The following is a 25922-nucleotide window of genomic DNA, read 5'->3' as shown; positions in this document are numbered from 1 at the left end:
ATTACCCTACACAACAAAAAGCTAGACTTAATTTTCGGCTGTTAATAAGAGTGCGTGAGTGGGCTTGCGCAGGACACGTGGCAAAAAGGGATGGCGGGAAAAGCAGGCAGGCAAGCCTTGGTCGAGGGTCCACCACGAAGGTGGAGCGTTGACATCGGCTCGCGTGCAGGAGCTCGATGACATCGTTGCTTTTCGAGTCCGTGAGCCGACCACGGTTTGGAGACGCCTTCATCTAGCAGTGTATGATTGATCATGACTACTGGGGCAGCACAGTAGTGGAGTGTGTGACTTCCGAATGCAGTTTCCAAGTTCAAATCCCAGTCGGGGTGGAGTCAACTTTTAATTCCTCTGGGATTGATGAAATTAGCACTTCGCAGGAAATCAAGTTATTGATTTAAAGTATTAAACCTGCCAAAGCAGTGTGGCATTTCCACCACAAGTTCAGGGCCTTTGAGTAAGCAATGCACCATGCTCAAGAGTAGGAAACCACTCTGACCTATTCTCAAGGTGGATTTGGTCAGTAATGTTTCCCGCACCTCCGATTAGCACGGTTGGCTACGCAGGGTGTGACATAAGTTCAACATACAATGAAGGATTTCGTTTTGTACAACACTGCCTACTACTATATTTTCCACCCGAGTAGAAAAGCCACTTCAGTGCATCAGCTTTCGCTGAAATTGGGACAATTTACAAGTTGGCCCAAGTCAGGGCACAAAGGGTTATATTTTAACAAATCACATAAGGGTTTTTTCCACTTCACAAATGTTCGAACCGACTTCTCTGAACACTAACGCATGCATTAATTATTTTGAAATTAATTTAAGACTAAAAAAAGATTACAGCCGTGTAATCTTGAAGCATTCACCAATTGTTTTGTTTCAATTAATTCAGGGTTCTTGGTCCAGTTTCGTAAATGACGCATACGAGGTGTACCCACAGGAATAAGAAAAATATATTAATAGATAAAATATAAACTTAAATAATACATAAAAAAATTTAAATAAATGAAATAACCGTATGTATATTCTTGGTTCTTTCGGTAAAGTCACGTAGAAGGGAAATAATAAAATAATACAAATCAATCAAAAGTCTCACGTTTCGAATGCAACACAAGCAAGCATCATCAGGTTTGAAATCCACAGCAAGAGGGAGCGAGGATTTCACACCTGATGATGATTGCTTGTGTTGCAGTCGAAACGTCGTGAGAATTTTTATTGTTTAATATTTATATTATTTTATTATTTCCCTTCTACGTGACTTTACCGAAAACCAAGAATATGAATCCCTGCAGTCACGAAAGCTTTAAATCACAATATAACCGTATGTGTTCCGAATTTTGGGCCAACCTGTACCACTGACCGCGCAGCTGTGAATGTACAATAACAGAGGAGGAAACGGCGTCTGAAAAATGAGTAAACTTTAATTAAATACCTTTGTACAGTACTCGGATAACAAATTTAGGGCTGCAGCCTTTAGACAAAAAAAGTTCCGCCCGTCCACGCGGGGCGAGCGGCCACGACGCGTCCTCTCGTGTTCCGAGCGCACTCCACCGCCACCACAACCAAAAGCCAAACCAACCCCAAGCTCGCACCAGTTCACGGAATTTAAATCGAACCGTGTTCCAAAACTTGCGCGGACGAGGGAGCGAGGTGAACGCAAATCCCCGTCCCTGTCCCCGACACGGAGAGCACAGAGTGCGCGCGCGAACACTACGCGCCACATGCACTCGTGCGCGCGCGTGTGTTTAAAATAAAAAAGCACCTTTTTATTGTTTGTAATATAGGAACACACACGTCAGACACACTGACATGACTTTACGCGTGAATCCCACCCCCCCACCACCACCCCAATTAAAAAAACCAAAACGCCGTGCAACAACATTCAAACAGCAGCCTCTTCAAGCATGAAATGCAGTTTCTTTTTGTAGTTAAGGCACACCAACAAGATATGCATCGCCAGTACGCAAGCTGGGTAACACTGTCTAATAATGCCTTTGCACTTTAGGTACACGTACGCAATGCGGTGGTATTGCTGTAATACTTTGGAAATACATTTTTAAAGAAAAATATAACAGGGAGCTGCTCCGCTGTCAACAGAAGGCTATGCTCATGCAATGGGACGTCAACGTTTCCACAACCGGCTTTAGGTGTTTGGTGAACAAAAGCGCACTTAAAAAAAAGAAATAAACTGGGAAATCTAAGCGGTTTTGCTGCAGTGTAAATTGGGGATTGAGACATAATTGAGCCTGGAATATACTGTGCTGTCCAAACCCAAGCACCAGATAACATTGTCAGTACAAGGTTGTTTCACAGGGCCCGTTTTGTAAACAGATGCTGGAAATGGAGGTCAGATTTTTTTTTTTGGCCAAACATTTTTTTGCAAGAGCCCGAGAAGAGGTCGTGAGCAATGGTGGGTCAAGGGGTCACGTGGTGTTTTTTTTGTTGTATTCGTATAAACACCGCGATTGTGAACGAAACCATGGCTCCAACGGAAACTCTCTTGCGATGCGGCCACTTCTTGACGGAAATGCAAATGCATTCAAGTGCACAGCAATGGAAATGAAGCAAATGGCAAAATGTTTAAATATAAATGCATTAATAATAATACATGTTTAAAAATGTACAAAGTCCAATTGTTTAAAAAAAGAAAAGCAAGTGCCCCTTGCAATTACACATTTTATAATGGTTTCAGTCACAAAATGGCTTTAATGGAATTGCAATCTCAGCACTGTCATTACAAAAAACGCTTTAAAACAAAACACCGAACCTGTACAAAAAACGAGACCTTTAAAAAAAATTGTTCAATTCACACTTTGCGCAATTGTTGCTCAGCAGTTTCAAGAGTTTCATACAATTTCGTGAGATTCGAGTGCGCTTTCGGATGGGGGATCGCGGTCTGTTCCGGACCAACATCACCACCCAAGAGGCGGGCACGCAAACAAAGCATCACCACCATTACAACTTTACATCTTTGCAAAATAACCCGACGAAAAAAAATAAAATGTACAGTTTGCATTTACACTCGGGAGATGCACCCACTTAAAACATTTGTAACAACCACCCCGCCTCCCCACTCTCCTAACGCAGGTAGCATCCAATACAAACACAACCTATTAACAGGTCCCAAAAAAGACACGAAAATCAATATATGCGATTAGGTAGGAAAATATAGATATAAAACTAAAATAAACGAATCCATCGCAAACGCAACACCAAGAGTGGACCGTCAGGAACAAATTGTAATACGGGAGCTTGGGTGACTCGCCGTGTATCTTGCTTGCAGTAAGAATTTTAAAACACCCTGTGTACCGGGGGACCCTCAAACTCCTGTGCTCATTCCCCACCACAGCCCAAGGTTTGTTTCGTCTCGCTTCAACAGACTGAACACGTCATAAAACCACAATTTCACGTCGTACAGAAGAGTGTTGTACTTTTTTGGAATCCAAGGAAGTCGTGGCCGAGCCTCGGGACTCTCTCAGGAGGAGGGTCCCGCATTGAGAAGTTTCGGCCAATTCCTCACTTGCAAGCGAGCGGACATGGGGGGCGGGGGCACGCTTGGCAACAACCGGCACACTCTTGTACTCCGAAAGAGAAATACATGGGCGATCCACTTACCGGTACCCCGCTTAAATAAGCGAAAAACTATAAGGAGAGCACAACTTCATTTTGAAGCGTCCGGCATGTCTCCTAACAATCTCATTCCACTCATTACATCACCAATGCCCTCCCGATGCACTCCAACGTAGCGGGTGTGACGTGCTTACACAACATTTAATCACGCGCGAGCTCAGGTCAGTCGATAAAATGGATCCCCCTGTTCGCAAACTATTTGCTTTACTTTCCGGTGGCCAGCGCACAGCACTGCAAAAACCTTGGGTGTTTTCGCACACACAGCATGGTGTCCAGAGCAATCCGACCCCAGTCAACAAGGCGGCGGATAGCAAGCGTCTCTCGCTCGGCGATTGTAAAAGGCAGACCGTGGCGGGGGTGCGAGGAATTTAGCCTGGAAATCCCCTGCGGGGAGGCGGAGAGGCAAGCCCCCCCGGCGTTATTGTGCAAACGAATGCCAGCGAGAGAGGGAGGCCGTGGCGGTTATGCAACGCGTCTCCCACCGTGGACCCACGGTGATCAAGCAGCGCTGCGGCTCGCACGGGGACATGGCGAAACAGTCCACGGGGTTGCCACGGCTTTTCAAGGAGGCCTTTGCGACAAAATATACAAGGTAAAAAATATATAACGAAACACCGCAATTTGCAGCATTTGTTAAGAAACATCAGACTTATTGTTTAAAAGATTTTTGTAATTTTTTTTCTCACATGTAAAAAAGGTTGACGCTACTTCTCACATAAAAAAAATTGAGTTCAATTAAGTTGATTGTAAAAATGGCTTTTTTTAAATGCACATTTTTCAGATGGGATTGGAATCTGTAGACCAGAGTGGATTCAAGGGTCCTACAACAAGAAGCATATGCCAACCCCCCCCCCACCCCATCAGTATCAGTAATACTGCACTTTGACAGAATAGCAGCGTACATACGGGCACTCGCAGGCAGTAGTCCAAAGGGTCAAACACAAAAAAGTCGAGCCGTAGGAGGGATAAACAGAAACACGAAGCATCAAGCGATCGTCTGAGATCAACGCCGACTCAACGGGTGATTTTTCCCATGCGTAAAAAGGGAGCATGGTGGGGAAAGGGGGGGGGGGAGTGGAGTGTTGGCGCGGCGGCGGGTAGCAGGGGACAGTCAAGGAAGGAGAGAGAACTTGAGGCAGGCAAGGCCGGTTTGAAGAAGGCGAGGGGACTCGAGGTGTTGCGGCGAGGAAGCAGCGTGATTTTTAGATTGTTTTGTCGCCGTGCCTCTCCACTTGGCAACCGGGGGGGGAGGAGGAGGGGGACGCGTTTGCCGCTCGGTTCGACGGCTGCATGGGGATGTTGCTGGTGACGGCGTGCGGAAACCGCTGGTGGTACCGCTCCAACCACAGGTACTTCACCGTCACCAGCTTGCCTGTGGGAAACAGTGGCACGCGCTTTAACGTAGAAGGAAACGCCAGTCATTTGTTTACAATAACCACTTTTGTCCCTCCAGCAATGAAGGCACCAGCCCCACCTGTCCCTCCAGGGTCGATAGAATTCGTAACACTTCGTGGCAAGTCAAAAGTGGCTGTCCCTATGGGTAGACTGCTTTCTTTTCTTCCAAAAGTCGCCGCAAGGAATAGAAATACCCCTTTGCTGCGATACCACGGTTACTAATTATTACTAATTATTGCCATTCCAGGCGCGGAGGGTGATGTTTGTGCTCCTTACCGTCAAACCACGATCCGTGCAACGATTTGAATGCCTTCCCAGCGTGCTCAGGCGAAAGGCACTTGACGTACACGCAGCCCTAGGCAGCACACGAAAGGCGGAATGAGTCGGTGTGTATGTATGCTCAACTACTTTTGCACCGTACGATACAACCGTCCTAATCGGAGGCAGTGGGGTGGTGGGCGCAGCAGCTGCACTGCTCACCTCATGCGAGGTCTTGTCCACTTCGATGTGGACGATGCCACCGTTGTCATGGCACTTCTCCATGATGGCATCGTGGATTGACAGGTGCCAGTTCTCCCCAATTTCCCTGAAGAGGACAATAGCATCATCGTCATCATCAACAGCAAAGCATTAACATCATCGGCAGCAGCAAAACATCATCATCAACAGAGATGCAGAGCCTCCGCAGAGCCAGTGGCAAGAACCGAGAAAAGGATTTTTTTCATGATAAAATATCAGCAATCCACGAATGAATGCCTCGCCTCCACAGCAGAGAAAATAAGATGCTCTCTAGCTCTCCCATGTGTTCTCGGAATGCACAGCGTGCTCTGTGCCATGTCATAGGTTTCGCCCAATGTTTTGCGAGGTTCTACTACCGCCTCCTCGTTTATACGGCGTGAGCTGCTCAATTCAGGTCTTGAAGAAGGTCCCAGCGCGAACAGCGAAGCGTCGCGCGTCGTGCCAATCAACCTTTGCCGTCTCTCACGATCGTGCGATAGAACACGCCTAGCACCTGCACATGCTCCATGTCAGCGTATGTCCTCCCGGATGTGTCCCATGCCTTGGCTGCTGCTCCGTCGTTCTGAGCGACGCATGCTGCCCAAACCAAATTTTTTTTCTTAACGGTCAGAATTTTATCATGAATCTGCACGTGTTGTCTAATTCCTATGTTCCCCTTTGTCTCTCAATGTGTTTCCAAGCACGCATCTGTCTGTGATTCTTCGCAGGTTGAGTTCAAATCATTTCTTTCATGTCCATATGTTTTTGATCCACACGCCACAGAAGGGAGTTTTTGCATTGATTACCAACGTTCCTGCACAGGCACATTTGTATTCGGCGGCCACTCCAGCTGCAAGTAAGCTACTTCACTACAAATACACCCCCTCATCCCCCTCCCAGACGGGAAGGCTAATCCGCTTAAGACAGTGTACATACATGTCTGGGTCAAACATGTTGCGTATCTTGAGGCAGGGAGTGAGGCTGTGCAGTGGGGAGTTCCTCCGATCCAGATGGAAGGCTGCAAAGAGGCACAGAAAAACATCGCCATGTCAGTCAGAGCATGCCAACATGCACTTTGAAGAACAAACACCGAGTAATCATTAAACTACAGCAATATCAGAAAAAAAATGTTCAAGGGTAAAGTATGATAAACTCCCAAGGCAAGCGTTGCATTGTAATTAGGGCTGAATGATAGGCACGTAATGAGTCATCGATTAAAATCAATGCCAACACTCACAACTACTACTACACATGGCAACCAGTGAGATTTTTTTCCGAGACTCTGGTACCCGATTAGTGGGTACAAAAACAGGTGCTGCGGTCTCCTCCTGCAAGTAAACACTCAGTAAATGTCCGCTAACACCTTCACGTAGAGCTGGGGAAAATTATTGGCGCCGGCTCATGGCGCAGCTGCCGCCTTCCGGCTTGCCTGTGGTTCCTCATGCCTCAGTCGTTCTCTCGCTCTTCGAGAGCGAGCGAATAACAGGGCGGTGTGTTACAAGATGAAATAATCATTATTATTGTTATCGGTGGGCCGTGGTGGCATGTTCTCCAACCCTGGGAAGCCTACACGCTGTATTTAACTCGTGGTTCGTCCCACGCACCTCCGATTAGTACGGTTGGCTACGTACGGCGCGAAAGAAGTTCAACATGCAGCACATACGAAAGGCCCGAACCCTGCACGTGCGCACGGCTGAGCAAAGCGGAGGTGGGGGGGTCACGCCGAGCAGCTCACCCTTGCCCTGCCAGATCTTGGCGGGCAGCTTCCCCGGCGGCGGAGCCGTGACCGCGGCCTGCGTCCAGCGCCAGACCTCGCAGTCCTCGCCGGCCATGCGCTGCCGCTCCGTGCGCACGCGCGATTCGTTGGCGGCGATGAACGCCACGGCGCGGCGCCAGACCCGGCGCATCCTCCGCCTACGTGCGAAGACGAAGACAAAGATCCCCCGTATAGCATTAGCAGACTGTCGGAGCAAGTGCTATTCGTGTGCGTAGTCACACACCCACAAAATAAAGATCCTCCCGCATTTTCCATTATCATATTTAGGCTTCTTTATCCAGGAAAGCCTCACTTAATCGCACAATTCTTTTTCAGGAGGGGTCTGCCAGATTTCCACATTTGTGAGCAATAATACTGGTAGGAACCACCTGGTTCCACCAGCCCACAGGGGATTATTGTGTCCGTCCGTCCGTCGTGCATCCAAAAATGGGAGGGGTGGGGCTGGGTGGAGAGGGGAGGGTGGGGAGAAGCTGGGTGGGGAGGGTGGGGGGTGGGAGGGGTGGGGCTGGGTGGGGAGGGGCTGGTCATCCCGTGGTGCCCTTATAAAACTCAACATTTAACCTCCTCACGCCGGCTTGTGCCCCGCCCTCAGTCGGCCATATTTGCGGAATACACCACGCCGCCGTTGACCCTGGCTCCCTCCGCAGGAATGTGTTAATCATTTACATTTGTAAGGCGCATTCCATCTGTGGATGTCAACAAATGAGAGTAATATGCGTGTGTTTTTTTATTTGGCAAAATTTGAACCACGACGCCGGCACACAAGGGCCCACTCACGTAGCGTATTCTTGCGGTTAATGCCCACCGCAGTATTAATCAGGGCGGCCGCTGGATTTACACCGTAACATCTGTGGTAAAAGAGCTTTGCAGCTCATCGGATTCCTCTAATAAATAAATATTCTGATTCATACCATGAACATTTGCAGAAAGTGGTGAACGCGCTCCCACTGGGCCACGTCATCACCCACTGCCGCAGAAACTGTTGGGACAAGTGCTGTTGTACACGCACATGTACAGCCCCTTTTGTCAATCCACTGCTGGATGAGGGCCTCCCGATGTCGTGTGGGTCCGCTGCCCACATCTACTGTCATCCTCATCAGTCGAATGTATTGAGCTTGTTTGATAAGTGAGGGAGGATGCGTGGGTCAGTGTCCCACAAAAGATGCTTTCAACCTTTCGTCTCTCATGGAAAGTCCTGTCCAACTGCTCAAATTGTCCCACAAACCGGTCCATTCCCTTCCTCATCTCTTTTCTTTTCCCTTGCGGAATCGTCTTTGGGAAACCCACCCTGGTCTTCAAGAGCTCCATAGCCTCATTTGATTTCTCCAGGATAAATAAAGATTCCGATTCTAACAAGGGGTTGCCCCACGAGCTACTCACCTCTCCTGCAGCGGAATGAGCGTGTCCCTGACGTGAGGAAGAGGCAGCACGGGCTGCAGGGATTTGTTCTCCACGCAGTTCTCGCTGTGGCTCCGCAGCATTTCTGCAACAACGAGCGGGCCTTTTAGTTACAAATGAACGCACATCTTCCATTAACCCACCTCATTTATTTGTACACTTACAGCCTCATTGTTTGTCGTCCTTCTCCGCACCTCTGATTGGCGTGGTCGGCTACGTACGGTGCGAGAGACGTTCCACATGCGTACAATCCACGACTGAAACGTGCCCTCCCCGCGCTGTGCGGGTTGCGGGGTTTGTTTGACTGCGCCGTCACGCTCCCGTCAGTGTGGATTGGTGATGGTGGGCAGCAAAGAAGTACAGTACATCATTGTATTATGCTGCACTGCCCTCTGCTGCCCACAACCACATAGCCCCCACAGCTGTCATGCTTGGTGGCTGCCCATCCAAGCACTATCCAGGCTCAACCCCAGCTTAGTCTCTGAGATCTGAAGAGATTGAGTGCATTGCAGACGAGTTGTCATATAGCTACACGAAACACACACATAATGGTATTTAAACAACTGCAGGTTTAAAAATTCTAAATTTAAATATATAACCACAGGAGTAAACAGCGATCATCATTGTGCACTGTATGACGAAAACAAAAAAACACGCACACACAGAATCGCCGTCAGGTCTCCAAACTCCTTAAAAATGCCACTCCGTAATCTTAGGGCATGTAAACCAGTTGCAAAGTAACAATCGTTACACACACCACGGCAGCTGCCAGCACCGGTGTTACGGAGCGGCCGGTCCCATGCCGCTGTATTAACTTGCGCTGTACCCGGGGGAGTGGGGGGAAAGAACGCAATCGAGATTTCACACACGGACCATCCCCCTGAGGTTCGTGGCGTGCGAGATCTGCCGACAGCCAAAACGTCAAAGCGAAAAACGGCCACCACCGAAAGCGAAGCTATTAATATGTTCGACCTTCAAAGCCCGGAATCTGGAGTAACTGTGCCAATTAGGAATGCGCCAACTCTCCTTCAAGCCATTTCATTTCAAACCCACTCGACGCTTTTGTCAGCCGGGACAGGCACCGACAGCCGGTGGGGCAGAATAAGTGGCCGGCATGCGATGATCCTAACAAGTCACCTAATTGGAGATTCAACAAAGGAACTACCACCTGGCTTCTCCTCCTCGTCTCAAAAGGCACTGGGCCGCACTTAACCACCGTGTTAGCACCACACGTGGCAGGTAATTCCCTCCATCACCTAATTTGTGACAGCAGTCAAGTGAAATTAAATCTCTCTCGCATCACCAAACATCGCCACGGATGCTTTTGCAGGAGAAACAAAATGGAATTGATTCACGAGAGGTTCTTTTTTGGTTTCGGGTTAGATCGCGTACATATAAATGTGTAGTTAAACCCGCCATCACCTGACACAGCCAATTAGTGAGGTTTGTCATGTAAGAAAAACATGCCAATTAGATAATAGTTTAGCACACAGGTGTGTTGGAGAGTAAACCCACATTTACAATTCCAGTACCGTGGCGTTTCGCTGGTAATTGCAACCAGCTTCATCAGGCGATGGCAAGAATTGTGGATAATTCCTCCTGTTTCGGTCTTAAATAGATGCAAGATGACATTGAACGGTCTTAGAAACTCACCATAACAGTCATGGGCTTTCAAATTAAGTAAGAAAGAAAGGTGATTTACTTACCGACGATTCTCTCGACCAGGTCATACATGTTCCTGGTCTCTTCCTCCTCCTTCCGCCAGCGATACTTCATGTAGGCCAGCACGCCCAGCACAATCCCCACACCTGTGGGCGCACACAACACGCGTCCAGGTTTGACCGCTGTGTGCACTCGGCTATGGGGATTATTCAACTGGTGGTGTCACGAGAACGCTTCGCAACTGTCGCAAATATCGATTCGACGAGGGCGGGTTGATAGGGAAGAGGTGATAAGATTATCTACATTGAGGAATTTACCTGAAGCTTAGAGGTAATCGTATCACTAGCTCTCACCTTTGCCATGCAATTAATCCTAGCACAAAATCTAGGCTACATCAAGATTGTTTCAAACTGCTGCCCAATCTGCAGCTCCCTTACCCCAGCCATCCGTGCTTTTGATTCCAAGCCTCTTCATGTTCAGGCTAAAAAAAACATCCTTTTCTCCTCTGCCATTGGCAAACTGCCATTCTTTATTACATAAATATGATGACTGTTGCTGTACAACATCTTGAGATGCGGTAACACTTAAAAACATCTATAATTTTGCAATGTAAATAATCCATCACCATGTAAATGCCCTTACCGACTACTCGGTTTGACAAAAAGTTGTCAAAACCGTGAGGCCTACGCTGATTTACTGCACAGTGGCACCTCTTCCCGAGGTAATTAACATGTTGCCACGGTGGCGAGATGGTAACTACCTCGCCTGGTATACAGGAGGTTATGGGGTCTATATTTGGAGTTTGCATGTTCTACCCATGGTTGCATGGATTTTTCTCCAGGTCCTCCGCTTTTTCCCTCCATATTTAGAATCAGCATGCGTTTAGATTATTTGGCAAGCTACACATTTCTACATGTGATAAGCCACTTCGTTGGGCCATCATTTGTGACCAGGTCACTTCTGATATAGAGCTGCATAGCTCAGTGGGCTTTACCTGGTAGAATACAAAATAATGTCGTTTTCAGTTTATCTTCACGGCTCCGCAAGTGTGGTGGCGGTGCTGGTGGTGGCGACAAAGGTGGCAAGAGGGTGTGTGTGTGTGTGGGCCCCTCGCCTGCAAACACAATGAACAGCTTGTGCAGCACTGTGAGGAAGGCCCTGCGCAGGCGGCAGATGAAAGACCTCTGCGGGTGCGTCGACTCGAGGTATCGAACGTCCACGAGGTTCGCGACCTCCTGCTCCGTGTCCTCGCCGAGCAACCTGGTGACACGCAGTGAGACACAGAATGGTGGTGAACGTCAAAAGTAGCATCAAGCGGATTAAAATGTACGCGTGTGAACTTCTTTCGCCAACCGAGCTGAACGGAGGTGCGGGGTTAGAATCACACCGTGAATAAGAATCGCACTGTAGAATCGCACAAAATGTAGCCACCTGCAGAGGTGGCCTGGTGACTCAAACGTTGAGAGTTTGGGTTCAGTTTAATCAAAGTGATTTCTGGTCACCAATAACTGCACTAAATAAATTATATAAATCACATTTGCTTTTGTACTTAATTTGGTTAGAATTAAAGATATGGGTTTGACTGTCGTGTAGAGGTAGGTGGGAAACTGCTGTCCACTACTGTCTGGACCAGAGGGTCACTTCAAGGGATTTCAGAGGTAGCTCTGCAACATCCTCTTTCATGGACCGTTCCTCTAACGTGAAGGGTTACCACTGCCCTGCAACAGATGCGAAATGGATGCTTCGTCGCATGACGCGATGACGACAGCACAGCTGGGATCAGTTGTGGGAATGAGACCGTCGTTTGTCAACCCGTAGCCGACTGCTCTGCAGTTTATGGAGCACGCTATATTCATCTTTCACACGGTGTCCTGTGCACAGAGTGTTGGGGGGTGATGCAAACTCACCGAATGCCGAGGTCGGCTTCGCTCCCGATGATCGTCTGGAGTGAAGCGTTGAACATCGACTCGTTGACCAATGGGGATGTCGACTGCAACACAAAGACGACGCAATTTCACAAGCGGAAAACGATGTCTGCCGCTCACCAATTAGGAGACCTCTCAGTGTCTACGCCCAAGGCACAGGAGAAAACTTGAGTCTAAAACCATCAAACACATCAGTGGAGATAACATAGCAAAAAAAACGAACTAGTGGGAGGCGGCGGGGGTAACACTCCCCCCGTTGTGTTTCTTCGCAAAATATAGCAATGGTGTAGCAGAATCAATATGTACACTGCACACAGCTGCATGACTACAGCTCACTTGTCAATCCACTGCTGGATGATGGCCTCCCCACTCCTTATTTAACCATACTTTACCACGATGATAGCTACAGGTTTCGATAAAACCGGAAGAATAAGCAAAAAGTAAAATAATCGAATTTGCTGCTCTTCCCAAGCTAATGCCCACCACGTCTCCTCCCAAGCCCTATAACAACCTGCCTGTGCATAGTTGACACCCACCCAAGCACTAGCCACACTTATCCCAGCTTAGATTCCGAGATCTAATGAGATGAGGCGCATTCCAGGTGATGTGGTCATCGGGGGCTGAATTAATATCATTACTAAATTTGCAAAACTCAGGATAGTATATACATTACACATAACTTAATTAATGATTGATACAACTTTGTGCCCATGGGACACCACGGGAAGGCGAGAAGAGTCGGTTGCACAGAAAGGCAGATGAGCAAGTAGACTGGGATAGGGACGGGCCGCTGGGACAAGAGTCCCCAAGACGGGCAAAGTGGACACGGCTCAAGATGAGGAGCGGGAAGAAATGGAGAGAGCCAGACAGGAAGGGGAAAAGAAGGCATGACCCGGCAAAGATGTCAGGGATGAGAGGGTGATGAGAGGGGAGGGAAGAGAGGGAGTGATGAGGAAAGAGCAAGCAGAGTGACCCGTAACGGAGCAGGGAGGGATTTAGAGTGGGGGTGGCCACACCGAAATCAGGTGGTTTCACGGCAGGCTTGAGCCGGTTTAGGTATATCGTTAAATGGCAGCGATGTTATACCCCCTCCCCCGACTATATAGGATCGCTCAATGTCGCGATGCGAGAATGGTGCAGCGCCGACCGAGAGTTACCGTGATGAACGCGTATGCATCTACAAACGAAATCCTGCGGCTCTTGATGTGAACGTGGTCCCCGCAGTCCAGGTCACCTGTGCGAGACACGTGGCGTTTGTGAGCAGGTCCAGACATTTTATCGATGCGAGTAATCATTGGTATAACGGCTAAGTAGCTTTTCTTTTCACATAGGTACGGCATATAAACCAACCAGGACTGCAATTCAAGTAAAAGTAATGTGACAAGGGGAGAAATGCTCAAAATATTGAATTGTCTGACACCCAGCTGAACTAACTTTTTAATACATTACAATTTGATGCCCATAGCATCCAAATGCTACCGTATCTCCGCAAATTATGCCGTGCAGAAATACTGGACATTTCATTTACGAAGAGAGGCAGTCGGTCACAGGCACTTGAACAGTGGGCACCGAGTCAACGAACTTGGACTGCACTTTAGATATAAATACTGTCCAACTTTCTCCCCATACGGGAGAAATGCTCATGAAATACCGCGGTGTCGGATGCACCCAGACGAACTCACAATTTCATCAGCGCAGGGACGACAGTGATGCATTAAGTTTCACGTACGTGGGCCATTCACTCATTCCATAAATAAGCTACATTTTCTACAACTATAATTACCATCAAAATGACACTCCATGTGCATGAGCCGAATCAGAATATTTATTTATACTGGAGGAATCCGATGAGCTATGAAGCTCTTTTTCACAAATGCCCAGAAGGGGCGGGTAAACACATTACAACAATAAAAAGAAATACAAAAACACGATAGTCGTGCAAAGTACAATGTAAACAAATCACCCAAACATACAAATAAAACGAAACCATTCCCATCCTACCAGTCAAACCCACTGAGGTATTAGCTTATTTGTCAGAAGAAGTGACCTGGGCCACAAATGACAGCTCAACAAAGTGGCCTATCATTTGGACATTTGTTGCAGCAAAATAATCAAAAGAATGCACGTTTATAAATGTGGAGGGAAAAACCGGAGGACCCTAAGACTTTTGCTCCAAGATTGCCCCAAAATGCGGAAACTTCCCCCCTTGTTACCGGCACAGTGGTGCTCACCGCCCCCAACCCCCACCAAGAGAAATCTCTTCGAAATCAAAACCCGAGGATGGAAATCTGGCCCTTGCCACCGTCTCCCAGAAACACTGCGGTGTGGTAATGAACGAGACCTGAACCCGCAGGCGGGGGAAGGGGGGGTACCACCTTGCACTCAATTACACACGCGCCGCTCCGGCTATCGGGCGCTACGCTCGCCGCGCAACAATTACGCTGCGCCAATTCAGATTTAACTGTAATGAGCTCCAAGTTATTCATGCGTTGCACGTGTAATTACCTGTGCAGTGTTCTAAAGGTGCAATCGCCACTACTAATTGCACTGCTGTAGTCTACAAGCGAGTGAAAGAACCTTGACTTGGGTGCATCTTTAAATGGGCAATTAAAACAACTTATTCTTGCCCGCGGTTAATTCTAGGTTCAATTATGTCACTGGATTCTTTGAGTGCCTTCGAAAAAATTTACACGAACTTTCAGGACACGCTCAAGAAATAATTGCTAGCACATTGTCTTGGCCAAGTATTTTTTTTTACTAAATTAAACACCGCTGGAGTATCGGCGTATAATTTATCAGCTAATTTGGTATGTACAGATAAAATTGATCCGATATGCTGTGCTGCAATTATTGTGGACAGCAAGACAACTTGCGTCAAAGAGAACCAGCTGCTGCTACTGCTGCTGTTGTCATTGTACCGGCGATGGTGGCCAGATGATCGTAGAGTTTGCTGAGGATCTGCCACTCGGGGCCATCGTCCTGTCAGGGAAGAAGCATAGCAAGTGTCAACACAAAAAGAACCGGCTCTTACAACCGTTTCACAACCACCTCAGAGCTCTGCTCAGTGTTAATGAGCATATATGCATTATTTCAATGCATACGTACATCTCATATTAGTTCATTCAGGGCAATGTCAAGCATTGTTTTTTTCAAAGCTAATGTTGCAATAACAATCTGCTCAGAAATGCTAGGATGTAGAAATGAACAAGGAACCATTCAACATCGACTCCCAATGCTTTGGTCATTAATATTGCATTATTTATGCTGACTTGTGCAATTTTTTTTTTCAACATTAACTTAAAAATCGCCCTTGATTTGCCCGTAATTGAATCTCAAGACTTTTTTGGAGACTCCTGTATTGGGATGCTTAGTTAAATATGGTATTGCGCCTTTGACAAACGGAAGCTTCCAGAGAACACACTGGCATGAAACGATAGCACTCAAAGCTCTGCACAGATGGATTCAAGTATCCAGTGCTCTACTACCACCTCCTGGCCATTTCACAACCCTATCCAAGTAAAAACCAGGACGAAAACCAGCTTGGTTTCCGAGATCTGACGAGACAGAGTGAACTCGGGAGTGATTTTGTTATAACCAAATTGCAGTGCAGAAAAACTAAAAGAAACCAACCGCATTGAACGTTAATGCCTCTAAGTGCGCATCTCAAATATCTACGGGACACAGACACATCCGGGGGTCAGCGGGGACAGAGTGGCGCTCACGCAGACGCTCCGCGCGCCAGGCCCACGGACCGGCGTACTCCCCGCCCGCCCCCCACCCGTCACCGGCACAAGGCCAGGGCGACCGCCGCCAAACGAGCGCCAGCGAGCGCGCACCGACACCGCCGCGCATCCCTGGCAGTGCCGCTGCAGCTGCCCAATCCATTATGCACCCCGGGGGTCCGTGGCAGCATTCCGTTTACAAGGCACCGAACGCCACGACGGAAACAAAACCCTCGCCGTTGAAACATCGCTCTCAATACCATAAATCCCAATTGAAGCTGGGACGATCAGCCGATTAAGTAAATTTATCTCCTAAAAATTGTTAACGACTACTTTTTTTGTACGTTCGATTACTCAGGCCGCATTGAGAATGTAAATGACCCTGACATTCTGAATCCTTAAGGTGGGAAACCGCCTATAAGCAATGCCCAACGTGACGCGTCTGATAATGACGATGAGGTAAGGTTAGACTTGTTTGTCCTCCAACTATTTTGCCATTATCCGATTACTCGAGTATCAACCTCAAAATCGGCCGCGTTATCTATTACTGAAATAATCAGGTGGCCCAGCAATAATGACAAGGACATACACACACGTGTGACAGCGAGGCCCGAACACGTGACGGCGGTGACATCGGCAGCTGCAGGACACTCAGCGAGGCATCTGCAGATGGGCACGCACAAGAGCAGAGGGCTCCACACTTCTAGGCATTACTGCAAGTACGGCCCAACCGACTCCTGCTTCTATAGCGGCGCACAAATTAGATTTTCTTGTTACAAATTGGCTGCATCCACTTGCAAAGTCTGACAATGTGCAAGGGGTGCAACCTGCACGGAGCGATTCATCTAGCGCACTTTTGTAATGTGCCCCCCGCCCCGCCACGGAGGCTCCTAATCCAATCACAAACTGTAGGCACGATATCATCAGGCTCTGTCGAGGGAGTCAACTGCTTATTCTGTGGCATGTATATGAACTTAGTACAGTAAGGTAAAGGAATGCTGTGCTTGACATTCAGAGTACCAAGTAGCTTATAATCTGTGACAGAGCCACAGTGAAAGACTGCCAAACCACAAGTGGTCCGATAATTACATTACAGTACAATGCATATTCATCGAGCTCAACTGTGGATATGTTCAGACTCGGTGGCACAGACTGGGAGTGAATGTATCACGTGTTACATCCATGCTTCAGATGATGCCACACCAAACCTCATATAGGGCCGAAACAATGTTGTTTAAACAATACTGTATGTTTTAACACTTAATTCCGCTCGATTTAAAAAAAATCTAAACTTTCATATTATTTTCCCTTTTTCAAACCTAGCCTCTGCGAAGCATCGACATATTTCAAGTGCATTTTCCCCATTCCCATTTAAAATTAACTTGTTCTATGGCAATAAAAAGAAAACGCATTCAGTGGAACTCACAATGGGTTTGAACTTCAATCTCTTTCAGAATTCACGCAAATAAGTAGCCGGACTTGGACATGAGTCACTGGATATCTCTCGTGTCGGTGGAACAATGCCAGACATCTCTTTTTTTTGCTACGAACAAGCACGCATGCAACTGCACATGACTCGAATTCACAGACAGCTCTGCACATTTCTGCCTCATTTCCTGGCAGTCTCCTGTCTAGCTGCAGGACACGCCCGCCCACCCGCCCCCCACCACTTCCTAACAGACCCTTCACATCCTCCTAGCACTTAATCGCACATCGACTTAACCTATTCCAGCTACATAAGTCTATCACAAAGCAAAAGGCCGCCACCCCCCCCACCCCCCGATTCCAGAACTCGAATACACATTGCCGGAACCTGGCTTGCACATCACGTGTACGTGCCGTAATCTTCACTTTTCCCTCCGTGTTTATTGGGGGGGGGGGGCAAAAAAAGCAAGGAAATCAAGCAAACGAGTGGATTCTGTTAAGCTTTCCGCCATACGCTCATCCTCAAAGCGACACTATCGGTAGCATTTTCACGAGGCAGACGGGAAGCGGTGTGTTCGGAGGCCAACCTGAGACACCGGCGTTCGGATAACGGCTCTGCCCAGGGAAACCGTTTGATCACTTTCCCTGGTTTTCTCGGTTTGGGTAAGTCCCTAATAGCAACACAACTCTTACACCAAAGTCGTGTTCGCATTGGATCACCTCTTAGAGTTAACATGATCCCCTCCTGCCCCAGACGGACAGAGCGAACGCATTAATTGCTTTCAACCTTCTTTGGAAAGCGTTAAAAGCAACGGGCATGCTTGCAAAGGGCACTTACAGTGCTTTGTAAAAGAACTGCGAATGCTGAATGCATTTTGCGGCACTCATCAGGGGCAAGCAGGAATGAATGATCGTTAGCCCCCCGTTGCTACACTATAATTCAATCCTCCGTGTTCTCTTTTTCATGAATATTTCCACTTTCCCGCCTCCTCCCCAGGTTTTAAAGAGCTAGGCGCCCCATATTATGGCAACAGGCCCGATTCTTTACCCGGTGCCAGCCACCGTGATACAACCAGTAATTCTGTTCACAAGATCTCCGTCAACTCCTCACTTGCTCACCCCATGTCTGTCTCCCAGTGGGACAATGTCAATGTTCTGAATAAGCACTCTAATCGCCGACCCCATGGAAGAAACCTCCCGGTTTCAATTTACCCACGCAAACAATGGCCTGTATTGAACCGCACAAGAACATCGTATCGCATATGCGGCTATCGCATACACCGGTGGACAATTAAGAATAGCCAAGAGTGCGACTGAGGTCGCCAGTCTCAAAACCATGGACCACATAGAAATGCCCGCTGCCCCGCTTCCATCATTCAACGGCAGAATTTCAGATACTCACCTTGAGGCTACTCCTGAAGGTTCCCACTCGCTCACCCACCAACCTCAACATGAATATAGAAACACTGCTGATTAACTCCCTGTCATACCAAATTGCCGATCAACACCCCGTCGCACGAAATAAGAACTCTGTATTCAAGTCTGTGGGTCTCTATGTAAGCTGGTGGCAGAGTACTGTGCCCTCCAGCCTGGTCCAAGAGTTTGTAACCTAAACTGCTATATGCACAAGTAAATAATGCGATGCGCACCATAACTGGTACACTGCAACCGGCACAAATCCGCTGGCTCCCTGTTATGGTGAACTTTTACCACCAAATATCTGCAGGGAGATGCGAACTGCAAAATAAATGTACATGGTTTTCTTGCCAACGACAACCCGCCCATCAATGAAGACCTCAACAATGTAACTCTTAGCTGACAGGTCCTGATAATCCCCCCCCCCCTTCTGGGATCATGCTGTTACCCTCCTAGAATCTCACCCACATCATGAATAATGCTGAAAAACAGAGCGGAATAACGTGCACGTCCAGAATCAACACCTAATTCGAGACCCAAATAGCTTTGACATTCCTCGAAGACACTGATGTACCATCAACCACATCAGAAAATTAACGAACCGATGAACCCATCTCCTTAATATATGAAAGATTAAAGACAAACCACGGTGCAATTATGGCCAAGCAACCCAGACTATGGACCACATAGTACACCACTGTAGTCTGCGCTTCATCAACGGAAGAGGAATAGCAAGACTACAATAACTCTCTCCTGAAGCACTCTTGTGGCTCGCAGACCTCAAACATAGGCATTTAGCTACTGAACATACTGCCATAGGCAAGAATAGAATATGCGAGTTTATGAACCTCTATATGACTCGATCTGAAAAAAATAAGCACAAAGTAATGCCACTGCCCGCTTCGCTAACTGACAGGCAGAAATGTTGATAAGTCACCACGAAGATACTCCTGACGCCATCCACTGGCTCACTCACCAGCCTCGGACATGAACACAAACATAGTTGATCAAATCCTCGGCATACGAAACAGAAAAAAAATGCATGTTGCCCCTGACCTTTGACCTACCAGCTAAACTGCAATCAGAGCCATCAGTTTGAGATACTGGCATAACCCATAAAACCACCATCCAATCTGGTCAAAGTTGAACAGATATCATGTGCACAGGCAAACACTGGTACGAGAGAGAGGCTTTCAGAACATCGGACTCAACTTCCAAGCTTTTGACCTTAAAATTACTGGTAAAAAAAAATCAATGCGCAATAAACGTTCTATGAAACACCATGAACTGCGCTGACATTAAGAGAAGGCATAGAGGTCATAAGGAGGCGGTAGCTAACCTCAGCTTACCTCTGTTGTGGTGGGGGGGGGGGGACTCGTATTGATCAGAATGAGTAAATAGTCAAAACCTAAACGGCGGCATAAGCGGGAAAACTGCGGCGGCAACAATGCAGCAGCAGCTGTGCCTGATCACAAGTTGCCTCAGATAACCTATGTTTCAATCAAGCATTCGCAAAGCCGACAGCTGAAAAGAGTCAGGCACTCTGAAGTTACAAATGTATTTATAACATTAGCATTCAGCACAGTGTAATGGTAAGAAGGGGGGGGGAGAACATTTTATTTTAAATTATCCCACACCACCCCAAGGGCACTCCCCTTCCAGTGCCCGGTTACCAATGAGCAGCAGTTTAATGCCGCAGTTTTGCCGGCTAATTTAGGCCAATTACTTTGCTGCAATTGCACCTTGTAATGTGGGTTTAATGAAGCCTATCTCTTTTTTGCCAGACAAACCACCACCAACAACGTGACCATTTAACAACAGGGGGTTATAGCCCCTTTGTGTAAAAACTACGTGTGCTAATGCAGGGTTGAGCAAATTATGGCCCAGATAGGGCCCATGACTTCACTTCATACGACCCGGTGCCACACCAGGCCTACAGACTTCAACATGGACAGCAAAATATATTTATCCTTCAACTGCAAACATCATAGCCACATATCTTATTTCAGAACTGCAGCCCGCCATTCACTATGTGCTTGCAAGAGGAAAGCACACGTGATATATATAAAAAAAAAAATCGCACGAGGCATTAATGCGAGCCCTCTTATTTTTCGAGATAATGCCAAGCTGTGCCCGTCGTATTCTTCTCCTCGGGGTAAAAGATTTCTCCCTCCTCTTTGCCAAAGGGTTCACACTCTAGTCTTGGCACATGCAAGTTGTTGGTGCGGTTATAAACTTACCAAGGCAGAATGGTTACAGCAAGCACTGCTTGATGCTGCAGAAAAAACAGAGAAAACATTGAAGCACATAACAGGTGTGTTTAATCTCTTAAATTACTCTTTCTACAGCCCTTTGGCAACCAATTGATGGATGAAGGCCTCCCCACACAATTGCTGGTCATGGGTGATTATTTTTCACCATACTTCACCACGCTGGTCAGAACAGGTTACACAGAAATAGATTCTGTGCGATAATGAAGCCCAATATAAACTTCTAATTTCAAGACAAGCAGGTCGACCAAGTCACATTTAGCAATGGTCTGTGGTATTTTACCACTGATTGGCAATTAAACATTAGTGTAGCACAGCAAAAAAGATTTGCCCCTTCCTGAAAAGTGGGGTTTTCCGATCATCCACTAATGCTCGTGCGGGTTAATGCAAGGGTTTGATCGAGCCTTTAATTCAAACAAGAAACCCCATTCGACCTCATTTTGCTCATACGTCTGTTTTGGCAAAAGGTGCCCAACGTCGCAGCAAATATGCACCACGACTTGGGTGACCAAACAGCACTCTCGTCCCATGCTTGCAATCCCAGCATTCGCTTCAGCTTCACGCGAGCCTGCATTGGGGGAAGGCCTCTCATCTGCTGCTGGACGAGGGGCTCCCCCACGCCATGCGGAATCATTTGACCATCAAGTAACCCACGCTGGTGCGGTGTGGGTTAACACCGAGCACACAGATGTGAGAGCATAGAAGTATGCAGCATAACAATGCACTTTGGTGCACTGCTTTATGCTGCCCACCAAGTAGTCCGGTGGCCCCATGTATCTGTGGATGAATTCCGCCCATCCAAGCACTAGCCAGGCTCAGTGCTGCATAGCTTCCAAGACCTGATGAGATCGGGCAAATTCTGGGCACTTTCGTTATATGCCATCAGTTTAGGTAACATAATTAGTCTGAGTTGGTTTGGGGTCGGCTACATTTGTGGCAGAAATCAGGTTTTATTTGTTTCAAGCTTCCTATCCATGAAGGATGCTACAACGCATTGCCTAAGCAGCAGAGCTGGGTTTATGTTAGAACGTTACAAAGAGAAGATGTGTCAGTTCACACACATCCACCTGTTTACTGGCGCAACATAGCAGTTAGTTGCTTATAGCCATTTTGTGAACAGGTGAATGTTTAATGGATTTTTCAATTTGTTGATGAAAATACTTAAGGTTTTCTTTACTATTTATCCCAGTGCTACACATTTCTTTGGACGCCCTGCCTTTCTTACACGTTGAATTACTTTTACCATTTCGTATGTCGTAATTTAAACCCAAATTTAAATGCCTGGTAGTCAAAGGGCACCTACACAGACATATGATTCCACGTATTACAACACCTACCTACCCTCTACATTATATTTAAAAGTTTTTCCTTGCAAAACAGACCCTTGATCTTAATGAGACGTGGGGGTTATTTGACCAGAATTCACCTGCATTGGTCAGTGCGGGTTGGTGAAGGTGTGGAGCAGCGGTCTTCATTGCAAGGCCTGCAGGCCACTGCCCCCCCCCGACAACATACAAATGTGAAAACACCCCCATCGTGCCGTCAAACCCAATGGTTTTAAATGGTGTGGCGGCCCTCACACTATTATTGCCGAAAGTGCCTCCCCCCCCCCTCTGAAAATTATTTAAGAACACTGGCGTGGAGCATGGTCGTGGAATCAGAGGTACAGAACAACACATTTTGCTATACTGCCCAACCACGCATGCCTGCAAGCCCTATGACAACCTGTTGTACGTGTGGTGATCACCCACCAAAGCCCTAGCGCCAGGCTCATGCCTAGTTGGCTTCTGAGATATTGGTGCAGCATTCCAGGCGAGATGCAAATCATCAACCGTGGTTAATCCACCGTGAATGAAGGGCTTTCCAAAGCACCACCAGCTTAAGTAACTTTGCCGTGTAATAATCCACCTAGCACCCTGCACTGGAGCGGATTTTATCACTCCATCTCCTTGGTGGACGTCCTCTCGGATATGAACTTATCCGGCTATGACCTTATCTAACCTCTACATTTAACTCCCAAGTCTCCCTTTCAAAAAGGATTCCTGGTCTCCTACTTGGTCATAACATTAAACAGATGATCTAATCTAACCCTCCTTTATCTCATCTCCGTCTGCCTCTACAACCGACCGTCCTATTCTTCTCTTCCTTCAGATATTAGGAAGCCACTGGGAGCCATGCACTTTTAAATCCAGATTTGTAAAAAACATTTTCTTTAGAACTGCTTTTTGCCTTCGGCGTGTCGTCTTTCCCCGCATCCCCGACTTATTAACGCACGGTACGAAATAAGTCCAACACACACGCACAGATACACAACCATCCCCCCCCACCCCATCCAACCCACGTTGACCACGGCCACCCAGCCTCAACAACTCACTGGCGTTGCCCTGTCGCTTCGCTCGCCGTCCTGATGTTCACGTAGACGAACGCGAGGCACAGGAAGAAGAGAGCCGTGCTCAGCAGGAGCAGCATGGACAGGTACTGGGCACAGAAGGCTCGCCGGCGGGTCACCGCCTCGCCCTCCTCCACCTTGAACTGGCGAAGCAGCTCCCGCTCAGTCTCCGAGCCGCGTCTCGCTCGCGTGTGGTTGCTGCCAGAGTGGTTGGCGTCCGCGGGGGTGGTGGTGGTTGTAGTAGACGACGACGAGGACGTTGAGGTGGTGGTGGTGACCGTGGGTGCGTGGGTCTCGCTTGACCCCGCAACCTGCCGGTTTCGCACCACGCAGTTGCCGTGATGGTCATCCTGCTTGGTGGCACGATCACCACCAACACCGCCACCAGCCACCACTCCGTCGCCAGCAACGCCATCAACTTCAACACCACGTCCAGTTCCACCGCCGTTTGTTCCATCAGCTACGTAACGCGCCCCGAACAACTTCTCGCTCGGATTCTGCTGGACGCCCGGAGAAGACTTGACAAGCCCTCTGCCCACAGCCTGCTGTTGTTGTTGCTGCTGTTGTTGTTGTTGCTGCCTCTGCAACCGGTGGTGTTGATGCTGCTGCTGGTGGTGGTGCTGGTGGCGAGGGTGTTGATGCCTCCTCGAGTCCCCGTGCAACCTCGCGGCACCAGTGGGCTTCCTCCCCTCGTCGTCCTCGCCCTCGGATGCCGAATATCCTTCGCTGCCGCTGCTGCTGCTACCGCTGCTGTTCCCATTGGCACCCCCTCCTCGGCCATTGGGGCTCGGCAACGGCGCCGGGACTTTGAACTGCGAAGCGTCGCCGCGCTTGAGGCCGTTGTTGAGCTCGGCCTTGCGGGGAGAATGTGGTGGAGGAGGATGTTGGTAGCGAGGAGGGGAGTGAGGGGACGACGGCGGCGGTGGGTGCGGAATGGATGGGAACGGGGACACGGGATGATGGTGGTGGTGATGGTGGTGGGACACACCCGCCTCTCCCTCGCTCTCGTCCGAGCTGAAGCCCACGCCGATACGACGACTGCGCGGCCTCCCGACCAACCTCGCCGCCGCCGCCTGCTGCTGCTGCTCAGGGTGGAGGTGACGCTGCTGCTGCTGCTCCTGAACTCGGCTCTCCCTCTCCTTATCGTCGTCGCGTTGATCGAAGCCGCCGCCGCCGCTGCCTCCGCCTCCTCCGTCTCCGTCCTTGGAGCGCCTGCCGAGTCTGCTGCGTGCGGGCAGCCGCGTGGAGGAGGAGGAGGCGACGGCGGAGCGAGGCGAGACGCCGTCCCTCACCCGCGCCGCCATCTTCTTCTTCTTCTCATGCGGGGGGGGGGGGGGGGGGCTCCTCACCCCCCCCACCCCACCAAGTGGGGGAGGGGGAGCCGGACGTGACGTCACTCGCAACAGGAAGTGGCGGCATGTGTACGCGACGGGACGCGCACGTGCGAGGGAGAGCGAGACCGCTATTACCGTATTGTCCCGATTATAAGACGCACCACCACTATTACCGTATTGTCCCGATTATAAGACGCACCACCACTATTACCGTATTGTCCCGATTATAAGACGCACCACCACTATTGCCTGTATTGTCCCGATTATAAGACGCACCACCACTATTACCGTATTGTCCCGATTATAAGACGCACCACCACTATTACCGTATTGCCCCGATTATAAGACGCACTCACCACTATTACCGTATTGTCCCGATTATAAGACGCACTCACCACTATTACCGTATTGTCTCGATTATAAGACGCATCCACCACTATACCGTATTGTCCCAATTATAAGGCGTTGGGGGCCCCAGACGCACTCTACACATGCCTGGTTCTCAGTAAAGTTACAGTTATTGCGAATATAACAATAGATAAGCAATACCTTCTTCATATAACCTGTTACTGGTAGGAACCACCTGGTTCCACCAGCCCACAGGGGATTATTGTGTCCGTCCGTCCGTCGTGAATCCAAAAATGGGAGGGGTGGGGCTGGGCGGAGAGGGGAGGGTGGGGAGGGGCTGGGTGGGGAGGGGAGGGTGGGGAGGGGCTCGGTGGGGCTGGGTGGGGGATGGGAGGGGTGGGGCTGGGTGGGGAGGGGCTGGTCACCGCGTGGTACGCTTATAAAACTCAACGTTTAACCTACTCACGCCGGCTTGTGCCCGCCCTCACAGTCGGGCATATTTGCGGAATACACCACGCCGCCGTTGACCCTGGCCATTGACCGAGCAACCCAACGTTCCTACCAGCTCCCCTCCGTGTTCCACGTAAAATATGTTTATTTTAGTCAACCCATCAGCCCCAAGGCCTCCCAGTAAACGATTAACGTTGACCCAACTTTGTTCCAACGTTGGGCCACGTAACCACATGCCTTGCGAGTGTATAATTTAATCAGCATTCAGTTCAAGCTAACTAGAC

The 25922-nt window shown here is 48.6% G+C and overlaps 1 protein-coding gene across 1 annotated transcript; it reads right to left on the bottom strand.

Moving 5' to 3' along the window:
- Positions 1-1402: 1402 nt before the first annotated feature.
- On the bottom strand, positions 1403-24817 carry LEMD3 (LEM domain containing 3). Its single transcript, XM_061563158.1, has 14 exons — positions 23492-24817; positions 16609-16669; positions 16070-16156; positions 15203-15263; positions 13442-13518; positions 12267-12349; positions 11474-11619; positions 10404-10505; positions 8680-8782; positions 7258-7436; positions 6459-6540; positions 5505-5610; positions 5301-5379; positions 1403-5001 (listed from the first exon to the last, which is right to left on the bottom strand). The coding sequence occupies exons 1-14, from the start codon at positions 24808-24810 to the stop codon at positions 4832-4834; spliced, it is 2655 nt and encodes an 884-aa protein (XP_061419142.1). The 5' UTR covers positions 24811-24817; the 3' UTR covers positions 1403-4831.
- Positions 24818-25922: the final 1105 nt, after the last annotated feature.

The sequence above is a fragment of the Lethenteron reissneri genome, chromosome 30 (genome assembly GCF_015708825.2).
Source record: "Lethenteron reissneri isolate LAM-NWPU_2019-01 chromosome 30, ASM1570882v1, whole genome shotgun sequence".
In the NCBI taxonomy this organism is placed as follows: Eukaryota; Metazoa; Chordata; class Hyperoartia; order Petromyzontiformes; family Petromyzontidae; genus Lethenteron; species Lethenteron reissneri.
Note: the sequence above shows the minus strand (reverse complement) of the source record. Positions and strands in the feature narration are given on the sequence as shown.